Below are 18,738 nucleotides of genomic sequence, written 5' to 3' on the forward strand. Positions count from 1 at the left end.
GCGTATTTGAATAATTATGAGACGCTTATTTAGTCATTTTATCATCTATGCTGAAAAATTAATTATTCAAAATATTTCTATACCTAGAAAAAATCTGACGATATCATGCTTATTGCTAGTCGCACATGTGTATTTAAATCAAATCGTTTAATCATCTTGAAGAATGAAGAAGATATTATCATAATGAGATCTAGATAGACATTTTGAAATTGACAAACGATTCCGACGTTGTGTCTGATCCAACACTGTGTTTACAATTTATTGGGATTATTTTGTTCGGTGTCATTTGGGATTCAATGTCGGCATGTAAAGCCTTAAGTAAACGAGAAATTGATGAGAGAAATAAAATTTTAGTTCTGCAATAACTTTTGAACTTAATTTATTGATTTTAAATGATCGGATGTCACCAATACAAGTCCAATACCCAAAAGAACCTCTTTAGATACTCCATCAAGTTCAGGACTAGCAACAAGCGCCATTCATTATCCAATTTACATACAAATAACTAGAAAGAATGCCAACCTTTAACTGTCATTAAGCATCAACACCTTTGCATGCATGAAACAACAACAAATTGCCATTTGATAGATTTATTATAGTCGAACTAATAAAAAATTTCACGGCAGTCAACTTTGATTTTAAAAAAAAAATTTCACAACAGCACAAGCTCTTTTGGGATTCACTGAACTACGGTTCTTCACAAAATTTATGTTTTTTTTTTATACCCTGGCAATAACTTTTTAAGATGCTATATGCACAGGAAAACGCCCTCAATGGTGATATTTATGGTGAGACACGATTCATTATTAGGTACAAGTTCAATTATTTTTTGCACATCGCCAACTTAAAAACAATGAAATTATTTTTAGTATTTTGTGTGCTTCACGTGAATCATTACAAAAAATAATATTGTGCAAATATTAAATTCCCATAATAACAAAAATGCAAAATAAGAAACAAATTAAAAATACCCGAGTGACACAAAATAGTGGCAGTTAAATGGCTTATTCAGGAATATTGATATTGACCAAAAAATGCAGGATTTCGCAAATTTCACGGGTATGCATACACACACTCCATTCATCTAATCCTAGTAGACTCGAATAGATAACTTGACATAATACCAAGATAGGAGCTAGACCAACGGTCGACTAATGAAATTTTCTCCTTAACGTTCCATACAGTGGTCGTTTTCAGGTCTAGTTATTACCTAAAAAATATTTCAAGTTGTCCACTTGGAAGAGTGCGCTGTTTTTAAGGCTGCAAGTGATTGAAAACTCTATGAGGTGATGTTGATAGACTTTTAACTGCAAGCTCGAATTCAGATTTTGTATGCAAAAGTCGACTTAAATCGACTAGACTTCATACAAAATTTGAGTCGACTTCGAGCTCTGCTTTCAACCTAATGTTTAGTAGCCAGATGGGGATTTGGAAAGGGAACTTATGGGGACAGTGAAAGAGGACTTGAAATTAAACATGACTTTTTAGATTCCAAAAGATCACAAGAGTAACAATATTTTTCATAACAAGAAGCTGTTAATAGAGACAGCATTGCATTTTCTATCGGAAACTGGCAATATTTTACCAATACACTCTCATTACCAGCTTCAGAGAAAGATTAAGGCTCCTTAAAATCCTTCAATTTTAAAGCAACCGAATGACATCCATTCCCATAACTCAGAATGTGCTGCCAAGTCAAAGATCATAACAGATTTATTAAAATTAGCTTATTGTGTGAAAATGACAAATTTATTGGATACAAAACAAATATTGAAGCAAGTTCGATGAAAAAAAGAATTGCTGAAAAGTGAAAAGAGACAATAAATATTAGTCGTGAATAGATATATTAACAAACTCAAGAAGAAGCTCCACACTACAGTGTAGAAAAAAGTAGCGAGACGAGTAGTTCCATAGACCTTGACATGAATGCAAAAAAAAAATAACACGCGATTCAATGCGAGAATTTTTATTACAAAGCTTAATAATTTCATAAATTTAAATTTCGTAGAATTCAGTCGTGAATTTTGTCACAATTTCTGTTGACCTTTTATTGTCTTCTTACAAGGAGCTATCGAAAAACAATTTAAAGTCTTTTAAGTCCACAACATATGACACAAAGGTTCAATGGACTGATTTAGAAACAGAAATACAAAATTTTGTCAAGGACATTTCAACAAAGTTGATTCCGTTTCTATTCAAAAAAGTAGAATTAAATGGTATTGTGCTGTGCATTGATACATGATCATGCTCGATTCCATTGCTGAATAAGCAAAAAGCGAAGAAGCAGCAGCCTGTGAATGCATAAAGGCAAAAATGAATTTTATTTTGTACATTTGGGGGCATTTAGGAGCTTTGTAACGTAGGAATGAACAACATCAGCAAGTAGCTACATTAAGGATTCAAAGTAAGCAGTAGTAGTGACAACCTGCACAATGAATGACTTACGGAAGCTGAATGAGTAGATTTCGGTCAATATTTGAATAAATGCCAGTTTTGAAGTCCTGCCTTAGTTTTTTTAATTTGAAAAGTCGGATAATCGATCAAAATCGGCTGACATTCCTCTGACTTGGCTCCTGATTTGCATCATTTCCGGCTAAAGTCACGTCGGACTGTTGCCAGATTTCGGATCGATCAACCGATTTGTACTTTTCGGATTAATGAAAGTCATAATAAGGACAACAGTCTAAAATTACTCTTAAATAAGACACGAAGTCCAATATAAGATCACCCTACCTAATCGAAGCGTATTGACATATATATCATCTATTAAAAACAATATTTGATATCAATTAATACAAAATCTAAAGTCAATTCCTACCAGGCGACAACAATACCTGCCATAATGTATGCAAAACCCCCAAAAAGCCTTTCAATCACATACTTTTTTTGTTCACAAAATAACACAGGTCACTCTCTATATGCAAAGAGTCGAACAGCAAAAAATAAATAAAAATCAGCTGTTCCATTTATATGACATGATGACGCGGTCGACATTGACCAAGAAACTAAAAATAGAAAATTTTTATATTATTATTACTTCTCATGTTTTTAACAGTTTGACATTGTTTGAACTGCTTTGGGAATTCTTGGTAAGGCAACAAGTTTTGTTAGACTAACCGTACAGAACATATTCATTCTTACGCTTTTTATTAATAATTTATTCAAAATTATTCATGGATATGAAATGAAATATATTCCAGTATTTTTATCTCATTTATTGATCTAGTGTTCAGTGACTTGGAGACTTTCATATTTTTGTTCCCGAGTAGCACATGATTGATGCTTCTTTTGATAGAATTAGGAATTTTCGAATTTATTTTCGATTCATTCTCAAATTTTGCTTAGTTTTCTAATTTAATTCGGTTAATTTATCAATTTCATCAATTCTGACTATAAATGAGTCAAGGTTGAATCTTGTCTTCTATTCTTCTAGCTTCTCAAAGTCATTTTTAGCTAACATAAGAATATTTATTGAGAATATATCAACTGTCATTTAATATTCAAATTATATTTGCATCTACAATTAGTTGATTTTCCCCTTTTATAGCAACTTTATGGTTGTTGACCCCTTCATATAAACATTTTAGTCTGTTTTCTAATTTCAAACAATAATCATCATTCTTATTTAATTCGATAAGAAAGTAAGTCTCCTCAACAATATTCCATCAACTACTCGGACAATAAACCTGACGAATAAGCTGAATAACAAACAACAGCACCACCAACATCAAACGAGAGATAAATATAAATCGTAATGCCAATTAGGTGCTTGAAAAGATAATAAAAACAAAAAAAAGTTCTGACAAAATGTTAAGTAAATTAAAAATTCACTTCAGTGCTTCAAATTAATATTATCTGCCCATAAACATCTCAAACCAGGATATTCCTACGACTCATCACAACACACAGCGTTCTGTTCTTGTTGACCAAAAATAACAAAGTAACCAAAAATTAAAAATAAGAACCTTTTGCGGTTTTTTTGGTCAGAGCAATGAACTTCATTGTCCTCATAAGCATGCACATTGTGTCTATCTTCGATCAAGTCACGTACAATTTTTTATTATTTGACAGAATAAACACATACGGTAAATCATACATATTTGGTCATACGCGTATTATAAAGAGGCTGAATACAATTGACAGCCTAGCTACTCAATTCATTAAACGAAATGTGCTGAAAATGAGATTTGATTGAAATTTATGCGATTAAGTGGATTTTATGTGCGAAATAGCAAGGCTCATTGTCTGTCCATTCAGGAAACATTCATAATAAGCCTTAATTACATGCGTACGACATGAATAAGTCTTGTTAAACATAAAGTGCAATTTGTCGGTCAACACAGCATTTACTTTATTATGAATTGATTTAAGCCTTTAATAGGAATAAATGCACACACAAAATAGTCGAGTCTGCATCGCATGCTGAACGTAATTTTAAAATTGTGCGAAATCGAAGAGTAATCTCAATACGTGTTGACATGATTTAAGTATTGAGTCACGTAATAAAATAAATAAATTTATTTTAATTTTATAATTGATTGCAATTTGATTACTTTTCAAATTGAATTAAGTTCAAAATATCTCAATTAACTCAATTTTACTACTGCTTTTTTATTGCTGTATTAAATTTCCATTCAGAAAAGATTTTCAAATTCTCGGCATTTTAATTATCAATAAATAGATTTAATCTTGATTTGAGATCTGTTTTTATACTATTTCTATTTCTGTCTAGTTTCTTTTTGCAATTTCCTCATTCTTCCTTCATAATGAATCGAGTATTTTATATAGAGAAATGTTAGGTATGAGGTAATTATATTGTACAACAACTTGAGCTCCTGCTGATTGCTTTTTGACTCTATATTTGTGCTTAAGAAATTTGTATGCAATCAAATTAATGATCCCGAATAGCACAAGTCGGTTGATCCAGTGCGGGGCAACCTGTGTGCTGCGTCACAAAGAACCATATGCCATGTACGGTTTTGGTCGAAGCTTACCACCAAGCCGTGCTGCGAAAAATGCTTACCACTGGATTGATCGATCAAAAATTCGACCGCAAACCGGCGTGACTCTGACTTGGTGCCTGATTCGGTTTACATAAGTTTAGAGTCACGCCGTCCTGGAGCTAATTTTGGATCATTTAAGCAACTTCTACTATTCTGGTATCCTGTCTAAGACTTGATAACTGAACATATGTGTGGCTTCGACAATTTCTATCAATATAAAGGAACAGCCTTACTGCAACACAAGCCACTAAATTCTAAAGTTAATATCCATCTGTTACCTCACATATTCAGCACGTTCCTAGTATAAAACTGTATTACAGCACCTATAAAAATTGCAAATAGTACAACTGGTTTGAATTATTTAATAATATGCAATCCTTATGTAGATTTAATACACTGTTGAGATTTACATCGGCTTACTGAACTTGAAATACCTATAAACAATTGACGATACACACGTCTCACTTGACGTAACTCAACAATCGATAATCTCACTTCTTTATTCATAAATCAATTTGTCACCTCTCATTTCGTTAAGATCTTCTTGTGGATGAAAAATTATCGACTATAATCTTTATAGTCCGGAATATTTCAAAAATTAAGTATTAAACTGATGTTCTGGGAATGGGAAAATGTTGTCATAAGAATGATTAAGAAGCTTTATTAAAGCACACTAGTGGATCTTTTGGTTTCTCTTTCGTATCGTGCCGCATGCGATTTAAGCAGAATTTTGGAAGATATGAAGTTATTTGTATCGAAAACAAAAATTGGATGTGAATGGAAATTGGTGACATTTGTCATCATTATGTATTGGTGTTTTGATAATAAGCATAAAATTCAGTGGAACTGTGGGAATATTTTAGAAATGATGATTTAAAATTGAGATTTGAGTAGGAATTTGGATACATTTTGCAAAATATAGTGTCGTTTGATAATCATGTTCAATGAACATTTGGAATCTGAGACTTTAGATCAAAATATCACAACATTTTATGAAAAAGACTTGAAAAACACTAAATCGTAAAGTTTTAGATTACAAATTGATATTGAGGAGATCGATGCTTATTTACAAATAAGTATAATTAAAGAACTTCCTTACAGATTTAAGTAAAGATGTCAATGTTTATTGTTTGAAGTTAAAAAACAGACTAAAATGTTTACATGAAGGGCCAACAACTATAAAAGGGGAAAATCAACTAATTTTAGTAACAAATATAATTTGAATATTAAATGACAGTTGACATGTTCTTAGCCAAAGCTTAAAATCGACTCGAATTTTGTAAGAAGTCAAGTCGAATTTGAGCTCTGTTCTGAACATAATAATCAAGTTTTAATGGTGAAATTTCCAACTTTTATTGCTAAAGCTGTGAGTATTGCTAAGCATGAGGTATCCATGAGCATTTGTTGAGTTTTTATTTTAGGATAGGTCAGTCAATAAAGAAATATTATTGCATGGTTGCCTTATTATCATAAAATATGCAAAAATCCTTAACAATCCCAGCAATCAGCTCAAAATTCCAATCTCCAATCCTCAACTTTACTGAAAATTATCTTAAATGACCGATTGTGCATAAATATCCCTTATTAATAAAGCCATATAAAGATATTTCGTGGAATTAAGAAGGATAAATATGTTTTATATAAATAAGTCAATTACAAAATATCAATAATAATAAAAATTTGCGCATCTCAGCTCATCCATTCAATGATTTTCTAGCGCAATAAATAAGGAATTTATTTGAGAAGGCATTACAAGTGGAACTTTAATCGACATATGACCATACAAAGTTGTTTATACCTATTATCCATATTAAATACAGTGATAAATTGCTCATGCCTTATTTGTCATCACCGTGATACACACGTAGTTGTGATGTTCTGTTTTAAAAACAAAATCTTCATCATTATTGCAATAACAATGATAATCTTAAATGCATTGTGACTGAATGAAAACAATTTAAAGCACAAAAGACTTGATCAGAATGAAAAGAAATATTCTATGAATATCAGCTGAATATGAGCAATAAACAAATCATTTTGGATTAATATATTCTATTTAATCGTGTACATTTTCGCTTTCATTAATACATATCACGTGCAATAAGTAACGATGTCTGATATGAGAATTTATTGTTCTGTTTAGCTAATAAAGTATTCAACTTTTTCAGTACATTGACTTTGACTGTTATGAGTTTGTTTACAAATTAATTGCCGGATATAAATTTAAATAAAGCACATGCCAGGGATCGTTAAGATGAAGTGATTAGAAGCAATTGGAATTAGTTGCTGAAGTTTCCTTGTGAGTTCTGTTAAAGGGGCTCGGTGATATACATACATTGTTGTGTAATGATACAGCAATCCTGAGTAGAACAGGCATTGACTTAGTCGACTGTATGTCTAACTGTAATATTGACAATTTTATGACTTGCTATGTTATGTAAGGTTTATTACTAGATTTACGGTTGAGTTATATCAGCCTGTTCTACTTGGGTATGGATTCGGAATATTGAATTGTTGATAGAATTTTGAATTAACCGACCAAGCGGTCATAGGTTAGATATAAGGCTAAAGACCATAAGCTGACAATATCGCCATCATATCAGTGGTTCTTACTTACTTACTTCCTTGTCTGTGACGCACGAAGGCCCATTGCCGCGCGTATGGAATGTCTGAAGACAGCTCTATCCTTCGAAACCTTCTGCCAGTTCGGGATATTAAGGACTCTAGCGAGATCAGTGGTTCTGATCCCACTTAAAACTTTAGGTCTACTGAGTGCTGTAGTCTGATGCATCCTCACTCGTTAAACGATCATTACCTGCGATACATCCTTGCGCAGCTCTCAATTTCCGTCTCATTGAGACATATTATTCCATATTACCGGTAAAGCATGGTTTACTAGGATTGGGAACAGAAAGAAGCTCTGATACTGTTCTTTTGAATCTCAAATACTTCAAAAGAAGATCATAGCTATAGATTATCGGATTATATCCGAATATTATTCAATTCTCGATCTAAAGAGTTGATCAAATCCCCAGAAATCAGAAATCCTTCCTAACAGCATGCCACAATATACATACTTCTGCAGAAATGTCATCAACGGTGTGGTTCAAATTCCACTCCTTTTAATCATTCCCTCATTATAAATTTAGAATGGTAGTTAGTCATATATCTCAAAAAATAAATACCTGCATCAGACATTAAGCAGTTGAATTTAAAAACTTAATAAAAACAAGATAAACCAGTAATTGAATGCCAACTTATTTGATAGACATGATGTATGAAGGAGTACACCATGCATCTAAATTGAATTTAAAATATCATATAAAACCATAAATAGTGTCTAACTGACCCAAAACTCATCAAAAAGCTATAAATATAAATAAATGCATTTTGATTATTATCTCAGAGAATGATGAAGGTCATTTTGGTACGGTAAAGACTGTTAATTAAATTGAAAACTAATAATTATTAATTGATGAGCATGTTGTCAAAGAAATTACACAGAATAAATATTAACATTAGCAATAAAAACAAAATGTTAATGTCAAAATTAATCCTGATTAAAGCAAAAGATTTAAATATTTTTCGTATAATTCTTACAATTAATTTAATGTCAATATTGAATCAGAGCGACACGAGTTGCTTGGGGAATGTTTTTGAATTAAGTAACACTTAGGGTAAGAAAGGGTAGATGAGATTGTGTACATTTTTGTTATTTACATACTTCGCTGGTCTTACAGATCAAACGTGATCCATGGTCTTGCTCAGATGGCATTTAAAACTGGCTCTATCGATGACTTCCGTCTGCCAATTAACTAAATTTTGCTACGGAGCCAAATTCCCGAACGTACAATGCGGCATACCGCATTTTTTGCTTTAGACATTATTACCGTTAATATGGCGACGCAGTGGTGCCCAAACAAACAAGGTTCGGAATTTTGATACAAAGTTTGTTCAAAGCATTATGGTGGACGGAGTCTTACTTACTTACTTCACTGATTATATCGTACAAATGTGATCCATAGCCTATCTCAGTTGCCCTTTGAAGCCTATATCGATGACTGTCCATTGACAATTAACAGGCTGTTAGCTGGAGCTTCTATATGTCTCTTAACAATGTGTAGAGCTCATCGCAACCATTTTTCTATGTGCAGCTTAGGCTATTTACTTGATGGCTCTGTTAACTAGTTTGTACACAACATAGCTTATTGAGTTTTATCGTTCGCATTAAAACTGCTTCGTTAAGGATCAGAAATAATTCTGTGTTGCTCCTTCTTCGGAAAAGGTCTCCTTTCATTAAGGCAAGAGGTGGTGAGGGTCTAAATATGCTATTTTTACCGTCACGTAACTCTTAAACATTCCCTAAATAAATCGGCAACTTAGTCGCAAAAAAATATTATATTTAATTTTTTTTCCTATTTACCGCCCAAGTTTAGAGCTTAAATACCTCTCAAAAAAAAATATTGTGCTATAGCCATAAAGTTAAAATATGTAAACGATATATTGAGTACTAGACCTACAATTATTCATTTCCCCTTTATGGTCACAACGACCTTTTCATTGAATTTTTCATTCATTTATTCCTTTAACTCTATGTTCATCTTCTTTTTAATAATATTCATTTAAGCTTATGATAGCACATATATGTATATGCAGCATACCAGAATAATGTGAATAATTATAGTTAATTGAAAAAAAATTTCACAACATTTTTGACATTGACTTACTCACTTCGGATTCGATGAATCTGATGTGTATATGTTGAATTTACAATTGCAATTCAAGATATATGCCCCGATGAGCCTCAAAGCAACATTATTGGCATACTTAAATGCCTGGGTCTCATTGAGTATTCAATATGTGAAGCACTTTTTTTAATCATTTTTTTTGTATCGTGCATTGAATTGGCAAAAATCACCAACTAACAAAGAGTCTTGTTGTCTAAAAATGATCTTTGTGTTTAGCGCCATTCAGTGACTCTTTTTACTTCTCTCCTGCCTCTTTAAACGCCAGAAAATGATTCAATGAATGAATATTGAAATCGTGACCCTGTCGATTAAATACGAAGATGTAAAACAAGTTCAGCGAACAGCCTGCAACTGAATTTTTTGTTGTTGTTTATTTTATCCAGCATATGCTTTATTAATGAATATATATTTTTATTATGTGAGCGTACTCACTTATCTGTTATACACGATTGATGTTTAATTTCTTAGGTGTTCATATCAATATGGGCGGGATACGTCTTAATATGAATTAAAAAGAATTGATGGAATATTTTACGGTAGCGTAAATTAAGTTACTGACTTTGTAGAGGGAACTGGAATTTTTTTGTATTTATATATAGGATGTCTTCTTACATTGTATTATAGCTATTTAGCAAAGGAAATTGGAAGCTATTTGGATTATACACAAATTCTTCTTTAGGGACAAAAGTACTTTGAATTGATATAGTGGCAGCTACTACATCTTAGGAGTGGATTTATAAAGTATGCATGACAATTCTAATGTGTATTAGCTCATATAATTTTGTAGGATTCGCCCAAGAACTGCAGACCTTTTTTCCTGTATTTTATAGTCACAGACCTGTAGTTTTCGGCTATATCTTATAAGTATGACATCCAAGGCTGCAGGTTTGCGGTTTTGGTTTGCAGTTTAGTAAGAATCCTAGAATTTGGTTATTCTCGTTTAGGGCAATGTCATGGCTAAGACGCCGCTGTTTAAAATTATCAATACAATGTACATAGCCAATATTTCGTCATGTTGCGAATTACACAAACAAATTAGTGCCGCTAGAATCAGAGCCTTAAGTCGTCTCGGATTTTGTTTGGAATACTCGACTTGAATCAACTCGACTCCATATAAATTTGAAGTCGACTTTGAGATCTTTTTAGGACAGTCGCCGATCGACAAAAATCAACAAGGCTTCTAGATGCAGCTTTTAAAGTTCCTGCATAGCTTCTTTACAACACCAAATGAAAGCTGTCTCTGTGTAGCTTCCATATGTCCAACCAATATGGGCGACTTCCATTTATGGTTGATAAAATAGTTTTAACGGAACCTTTTTCATTTGTTTTGCACAAAATATTCTGTTTGATTGTTGCTACGTGCTAAAAACACTTAAATCTCAAGTTAATATGGGTTAATATTATGTACAAATTTTTTCTTTAACCTTAATCAAAACTTTTTTACTTAATTACCGCTACTTAGTAAAGTAAATATTTGCTTCTTATTAACTCAAAATTTCTCATCTATAGAAAATTAAAGGGGATTTCCGAAATTCACTTTTATTCTCATTCTCTAACTGACTTAAAGAGGTTTGAAATGATCATGCTTAACGAGCCATCGCCATTGCATTCATAAGAGTCATTTTCTTTTTGAAGAGATCTAGTAATTACTTAGGTGTCACTTCATGCTTCTTCAGCAATGTTCACATCTACATGATTCATATTTTGGCAAATTCCACGAAACTAATAAATAATTAATCTTAATTAGCAATGAAATTAGTGAAAATCCACAATTGTGACATTCATGAATTGATTCATAAAATTGCAATAAAACCGTCACTAGACACAATAATTAATTACTAATTAAATTGTTTACTGGGCAATGAAGATATAATTTGTGTGTATAAAGCAACAGTCAAATGTCCTCAGGCTGTCAACTGCTAATTTACATATTTGAATGAAAAACAACAATAGCGATTATGCAATTGAATATTTTTTATTTATTCAGTGCCTTTTAATATCAAATCTTAGTCATGAAAATTAACTTCATTGCTCTTAATAAGTTTAGGTAAATGATGAAATTGATTTGATATTTTTTAGCGCCTGTTTTTGAGAAAAAGGGAGCTTAATAAAGCAATTTGTTCAAATTCCTGGAAAGCTATCAAATTAGTTGGTTGACTAGCTGGCTAACTGGCAAGGGAAAGGACAAGATCTCGAAAGCCAGATCTCGTAGAAAGCTCTAGTTTGAAGCATTAGCTTTGTGCCATCGAGTTATTTTGGAATCAATAGGTCTGGAAACGACAAATTATCAATGTGTACACGTAAATTATTGATTTTTAATTTCAAAAACAAAAGAAAACTTTTTAAAGCGTCGCTTTTAAAAAATTTAAATTTTTAGCAACCGTTAAAAATTTGAATCTTCAAAAACCGTTAAATGACAAAATTATTTATCATTCATGAATTAATTGCTTACTTACTGGAACCATGCTCCGACTTGAAGACTAGGTTGCTACAAAAGACTTTCCATATCACTTTATTGATGGCCGAATCACAAAGCTTGTACAAATTCTCAGTTTTGACATCTAACTAACATTCCTTCATTACCGTCCTACGCCAATTACTGATCGCTGGAACAAAAATGCGCTGAAGTCTCTCGATAAGGTCGAATACTTTTATAATTTGTTATCTCATTGTCCATTAATCAATACTTTACCCAATATTTTTATGAGTAAGAGTGAAAAAGGTAAATTAACATCTTATACCGTATATAACGTGTTTGACTTTATAAGATCAATTACATTATTTGCAATCACGCGAGCATTTGCAAGAATTATGCTACAGTCGCCTGTCGAAGAATTGCGAAAAAAAAAAAATTAGATTGACTTGTCGAGGATACGGATTAATACCAACCGCCTTCAATCTCAATTAAATTTATTGACCTTTTAATTTTTATGCTGATCACTGCTCCGCGATTATGTGACGTCAAAAAAACACACGTGTACATGTTGATCAAGATTTTTCCGGATCCGTTATGTTTTTCGGTGCTGATTTCTTTTATTATTTTGTTTTTGTTTCTTCCTAATATCATTAATGACTGCATGATGACGTCGACAAATAGTTGACAAACTGATCGTCGAATCTTGATTGCCTTGATATCCGATAATTTTGTTTATATTTTTTTATTCTGAGTGACATTAATGCCTTTTTTGTTATTTTTGTGCCTCTATTTCTAGATATGGATCAATCATGGTATATTCCACGACCATCATTGAGTTCAAATTCGAGTAAAGTTCAGAGTCGATTTTATCATCGTGACAGTGAAGTACTTGAAAAATCAAAAGATTGCAATGATTGTAACACGACATTATCATCAGCATCATCTAAAAACTCGTCAACACAACGATTGAAAACTAAAAAGAGTCAAATGCAAGAGACATGCATCGATAATAATGAATGTGATTCACCGATTAAAAGGGGATCAAGATCATCACAAGGCTCATCTGATAGCGAACAAAGTATTCATGTATGTAATATTATTATTTTATTCATTAAGCAATGACACTTTGGGATGATTTTAATAACAGTTAAGACTGGATCATTGAAAACTTTAGCTTCAAATTCCCGAGTGGACAACAAGTCATCAACAGGACATTAACTTGGTATCAAATAGTTATAACGGATTATTGTCCACTCGGGATTGTTATAGACATGGACATTAAAACTTCTAGTTTTTGCTCACTGTGCAGTAGAGACCGAAGCCGGTTCATCTTTAGTTGACTAAGGTCAACGTCGAACTCTGCTGTGCAGTGATTGTAAATTGGAATAAAAAGACTCAAAAGCTAAAATTTACAATTTTTTGAAACAAAACATTCTTAAATCTAAGTTTGACTAAGACACATAAGCAATTTTTATGGCAGTGATGTGTGTTGTAGACTTGAATCAGAACTTTATCAATGCAAACTGCTGAAACTGCATTATTTTCAATTCTGCTGCCTAATTTGATTAGATATTTCATTAAATTGTTGCTTTTACTGCTGAATCATTAAATTCGGTAGTTGATGTCTATCCAATTGTAATTAAACCGGTCAATATTGCTGTGATCGTCGATAGTTGATGCATATTTACAATTTTTACAGTATTATGCATTAATTTTATAGAAATCATTTAATTTTTTGACATTATTACTTGTTATTAAAGCCGATCCCAAAGTTCCATATCCTTGCTATGACTGTATATAAAAACTTTTTATTTAGACCATCACCGTAACATATATATTAATATAAGAATGCACATTTTTGTTCAAAATATATAGTGTCTCTATAATAAAATAATAAGCTTTATATATCTGTTAATCAAAAAGATATGGACTATCGAGTGCTCCCATGCCAGCCGCCACACCTCCTGTAATATCATAAAGGAAATCAGTAACGATCAATAAATGAAATTTATGTCACATTTACCTTCATTAGCACTTGAACCTTTTGTCCTTAACATGTGACCGACTTGTCGATTGTAGAGAATTTTCTCCTTTGTTCCGATAATTGCACCGAAGATTCCAAGTTCAGAGACCATATCGACTATTGATGGTGCACCTTGAGCGCCAGGCCTTATCATGTAGCTTCTTGAGATTGGTGGGAAAATTCGATCCATAACAATATAAGCTGATCGTTCCTCTTCGCTCATTGTTGTTAGCTTCTCAGGAATGTCTGAACCATAAATGTTATTTCCACCACCTTCTCTTTGTGGCTTCATCACATAACCTTCGGGATTTTTAAGCACCATTTCAACAACTTTATCACCTCCTTCCTCTTTGTCTAGCGAATATAGGCCCGTGAAGATTTCCTTAACTCTTGTGATTTCATCCTCATCAGTCAAGAATCTCTTCAAGATTCCAGGCTTTGCTAATGCTTGTTGTACTTTCTTTGTGCCGGCAAGATGATAATGAATTGATGGACATTTAATAGCTGATGATCGTTCAATCATCAATCGGGCACTCCATTCATTTTGTGAATGATAATGTCCTGGCTCGTATCCAGCACGGAAATAAACGACACTAATAACAATACCATCGACAATAAGCTCCTTATTACTACCCAGCACTCCAGTATTAAAAACATCTGTCAATGTTTTCCTTATCACTTTTACATGCGGGTAATTTTCTCTAATATGAAACTCGTGGAAACGCTGATCACAAATATTGTAAGTGACGTCTTCAATTATGAACAATATTGCTGCTTTTGTGTTTCCAATAATGTTCCATGCTTCCACCATTGCGTCACATAATCCAGATAATGCATTGTTTTCGGGAAGCTGATTATTAAGCAATAAATCATAAATTATTGAGAAATTTTGATGTTATTGGATATACTCACGTTCTTTATCTTATCGTAATGTCCCAATTCACTTAGAATATAACTATGGAAGGAAATTAATAATATTAATATCAAATATGATTAATTGGTAGTTTTGAGACAAACATAGAACACCAAATACATAAAAAACTATTGCAGGGTTGATGAGTTTGATTATTGAAACCGCAAAGAATCTAGAATTGTGGATTGTATTTGCTTGATAGTTGCAACATTTTATTTTTCTTGATTCAACTTGGATAAGCCTAAACCAAAACCAAACTCGTCATACGGTTTATGGCCCAACACTGTTGTAGATTAGTAGGACAGTTTCATCGTACGATCGTTTGTTTAAGAGGTCTGACGATAAGAAATATTAAGATTGATAGAAATTCTGTTAGATTTTAAAGGAAATAGGAGTCTCTTCATTAATTTAGTCATATAGTCGTACCCTCAACTTTGACGGAGTGTTAGTTTACTAATTCACATGAATATTAGTTCCAAGTCATGCTGTTAATAGATAGGTTACATTTTTAGTTCAATAAAGATCAGAGCTCGAAAAAGACTCGGATTTTGAATAGAAAAGTCGAGTCGAGTCAACTCGTCTCCATAAAAAATTCGAGTCGACTTCGAGCTCTGTTAAAGATGAAATGGTACGATTATTTAAGTCAGTTATAGAAAACCAATATCCTGAATAAATCCAAAGTCAGTGTTTATATCTAAAATTTAGTGTTGTCCAAGCTTTTTGAGCGACAGCACACTGTATCACTGTGACATTGTATCAATAACGTTCCAAAATTTCAACGGAAAAAAATAATGATTGCTAATTATGTTAATTAAACTAATGTAAAGCATGATTTGCTTCCGTAGAGTAATCTAATATTGAACATAAAATCTTTATGCTCCCACAATTTAAATCATAATAAACACATAAATTTAGCGATTTTTATTAATTTTTCTGAAAAATTTTAAAAAATGGAACAAAAATTCACACTCAGTAATTGAGATATTTTTAGAATTTTTATTTCATTCGATACAAAGACAAACTTTCATCCGGAACAACAAAATCTTTCATTTGGACGAAATTCAGTACAAATGCCTTGGGTACTTCTGAGCTTGTTTTACGGCACACCAGTGTGTCGCGTCACACAGTTTGGACAACATTGATTCTAAATAGATATAAAACAATAAATAAACAAATTATCGTAGTTATTCCTGGTCAAAAAGTCAGGAACTCCGAAACTGTCCAAAGCAATATGCAGTAAATGATTGGATCCAAATGTCCAGTAAATGTCAGCATATTGTTTTACTTCTTGAATTCCATCATATCTCAATGCGATTTCATAAGTAATCAAACAGCAACAATTCCTGCCAACTAGGTTTCTCTAAAAATGTCAAATTATTACGTATATTACAAATGCATGCCAAATTCTAAGCAATCTAATACAATTTTTCAACGTCTATTTCTGAGTGCTTTTCCAATGGTTTTATTCTGTTCTATTTTTTTTTTTTTTTCAAAATTTCGTTAGCCATAAAATAATTTTTTCCTCAACACCAAAAACATTTTCTTTTTAATTTCACATTTTTGAGAATAAAATTAAAAAAACAATAAAATGATGGTTAAATACTTTAATTAAATGTAATTTTTGTGATGTATGTGTGTTTTGTGAATATGTGAGATGTAATCAGCGACAAATTGCAGGACGTAAACAAAAATTAAAGCTCATTTATGTCATGAAAAACAAATAATAAAAAATGTGGAAACTAAAAAACAATGTGTATGCTTGTAAGAAAATGTAATGGATATATGTTATCTGATTGATTAATTAATGTATAATGACACAAATAAAAAAAAAGATAAATAACAACAGAATGGTCTATTAAAATATTGTTTTGTTTTAAATCTACCTATGGAACAACTGAAATTTAGACGAGATTCCGCCGAACGACGAAGCTATTGTATTGAATTCCACTTGTAAAATATTATTATTTGTCGTATTAAAATAATCAGAACGCAGCAAACCTAACGTAAGAATCTGGAAGAATGATGAATTAAGTTTGGTGGATCTTCATTAAGTGAGAGAATTTGATTAATATTTACAAAAAAAAATTAAGTTAAATTTGATTAAACAGAAAAAATAATAATAAAATTAAATAATAATAATGACACAAGATGATCCTTTTTGAGTTATTTAAATTCTGTACATACAAACTGTTGGAAGAGCACTCACTCGATTGTTAAGTTATTTAAAGCTTTGCCATTCACAAAAAAAAAAATAAAATAAAAATGAAAAGTAGATGAAAAATGTACAAAATAGAGAAGAGAATAAACCACGGAAATATTTAAGAAACGTCCAAAATTGGTAAATTAATTTTAAGGCTCATCTGACCAAAATTGCCTGACTTTCGAAGAATTTTGTTCGTTATTTTTTAAATTTACTTTTCAAATATATTTTAGCCGTTAAATTTTCAAATATTTTTCAAAAGCAATTTTGGTCAAAGTAGGCTTAAAATTAAAATTCAAGAACATTTGAACGAATCTTGGAAATATTTAACAAAAGAAACACATTTAAAAATAACTATCGAATAACCTTTGAATGCCTCTAGAAGAAGGCCCGAGATGGCCAAAGCCGGAGGCTATAGTATTAATCTCAACCATCGCGACGCAGCAATAGAGTCTATCACGTAATTTTGATTGACATTCTAATTTCTTTTGACATGGGCTGATGCACGACTTCTTTGTCTCAAGCATTGTATCGGACCGTACCAGACCAAGTGATAATTCCTGTTTTTTATTGGTATTGTTTTTTTCATAATATTTTGAGTTTTCAATTTGAAATACGAAAAGAAATGGAATTGGTTTTTGGAATTGCAAAATTTTAAAAAATTAATTAAATTATAAAGAAAAATGAAGGATCATCGAAAAATTAAAGCGAAATCATAAGAATAATGATGAGAAATGAAGAATGGTGAAATATGAAATTCATACCTGTGTTATTCCTTCAGCTAAAACTGTCTCATAAATCTTAAATAAATTCGATGTAAATTCATCGACTTGAATTGTGCCGGCTAAGGTTTCACGTAAAAATTCCGTGTCGTGTGCAACATTATGAATTAATTCATTAAGAATTGTTTGAAGATTTACGGCCTTCTCAAACTCTTTACGTGGATATAACGACGGTGTTAGAACGAATGGTGCAAACTGGAAATAATTAATGCTTTAACTAATTAATAATTCAAGATCATGTGAAACTTCTTTTTCAACTAACTTGAAGAGAATCCATATTGAAATTCGTCTTGGATCTCATGCATACTCCGTGCATTAGTGCCCTGTTATCAGTATAGTTTATCATCATGACAATGCGAAATTGTTTACTTAAAATGAGATTTTTTCTCTTACCAATCTTTTGCCTTGGAAATGACTTCTTCAAGAACTTTTGGATTTAGTGGCAGATCAATGGCTGCTGGCAATATCTTCTGATTTTCCATATTCTATAGACACTTATGAATGTTTTTCACACTAAATAGGATACAATTAACAATAATTAACTATATATTTCGATTAAAATAACTTCCACGAAATATTTCTCATGCAAAAAATAAACAATCTAAATTTGAATATTTTTTGACCGTTAATAATTTTTATAGTAAATTTTATAG

The 18,738-nt window shown here is 31.8% G+C and overlaps 2 protein-coding genes across 3 annotated transcripts in view; one reads left to right on the forward strand and one right to left on the reverse strand.

Annotated features, from left to right (window-relative positions):
- Positions 1 to 18,738, forward strand: part of LOC139086834 (uncharacterized) — a 38,477-nt gene that overhangs the window by 18,974 nt on the left and 765 nt on the right. The window contains exon 2 of the mRNA XM_070635444.1: positions 12,964 to 13,253. Within this exon, the coding sequence (XP_070491545.1) occupies positions 12,966 to 13,253 (288 nt within the window). The 5' untranslated portion in view covers positions 12,964 to 12,965. The remainder of the gene's footprint in view (positions 1 to 12,963; positions 13,254 to 18,738) is intronic.
- Positions 13,249 to 18,685, reverse strand: LOC139086833 (glutathione synthetase-like). 2 transcript variants are annotated; one of them, XM_070635443.1, is made up of 7 exons: positions 18,479 to 18,685; positions 18,348 to 18,408; positions 18,068 to 18,280; positions 16,987 to 17,114; positions 15,103 to 15,145; positions 14,191 to 15,040; positions 13,249 to 14,131 (listed from the first exon to the last, which is right to left on the reverse strand). In XM_070635443.1, the coding sequence occupies exons 1-7, from the start codon at positions 18,565 to 18,567 to the stop codon at positions 14,079 to 14,081; spliced, it is 1,437 nt and encodes a 478-aa protein (XP_070491544.1). In that variant the 5' UTR covers positions 18,568 to 18,685; the 3' UTR covers positions 13,249 to 14,078. The 2 variants fall into 2 exon arrangements, with proteins under 2 accessions (XP_070491544.1, XP_070491543.1); XM_070635442.1 differs by lacking the exon at positions 16,987 to 17,114 and adding an exon at positions 17,670 to 17,863.

The sequence above is a fragment of the Chironomus tepperi genome, unplaced genomic scaffold, assembly GCF_022539635.2.
Source record: "Chironomus tepperi strain 1889 unplaced genomic scaffold, CSIRO-AGI_Ctep_v1 contig_89, whole genome shotgun sequence".
NCBI lineage: Eukaryota > Metazoa > Arthropoda > Insecta > Diptera > Chironomidae > Chironomus > Chironomus tepperi.

What these genes read in the sequence shown, in the direction of transcription:
- LOC139086833 (XM_070635442.1), bottom strand. Translation starts at nt 18,567, where the DNA reads ATGGAAAATCAGAAGATATTGCCAGCAGCCATTGATCTGCCACTAAAT. An exon ending in ATTTCCAAGGCAAAAGATTG is followed by an intron (nt 18,409 to 18,478) that starts GTAAGAGAAAAA and finishes TACTGATAACAG; the next exon opens with GGCACTAATGCACGGAGTAT. An exon ending in TAGCTGAAGGAATAACACAG is followed by an intron (nt 17,864 to 18,067) that starts GTATGAATTTCA and finishes AATAAAAAACAG; the next exon opens with GAATTATCACTTGGTCTGGT.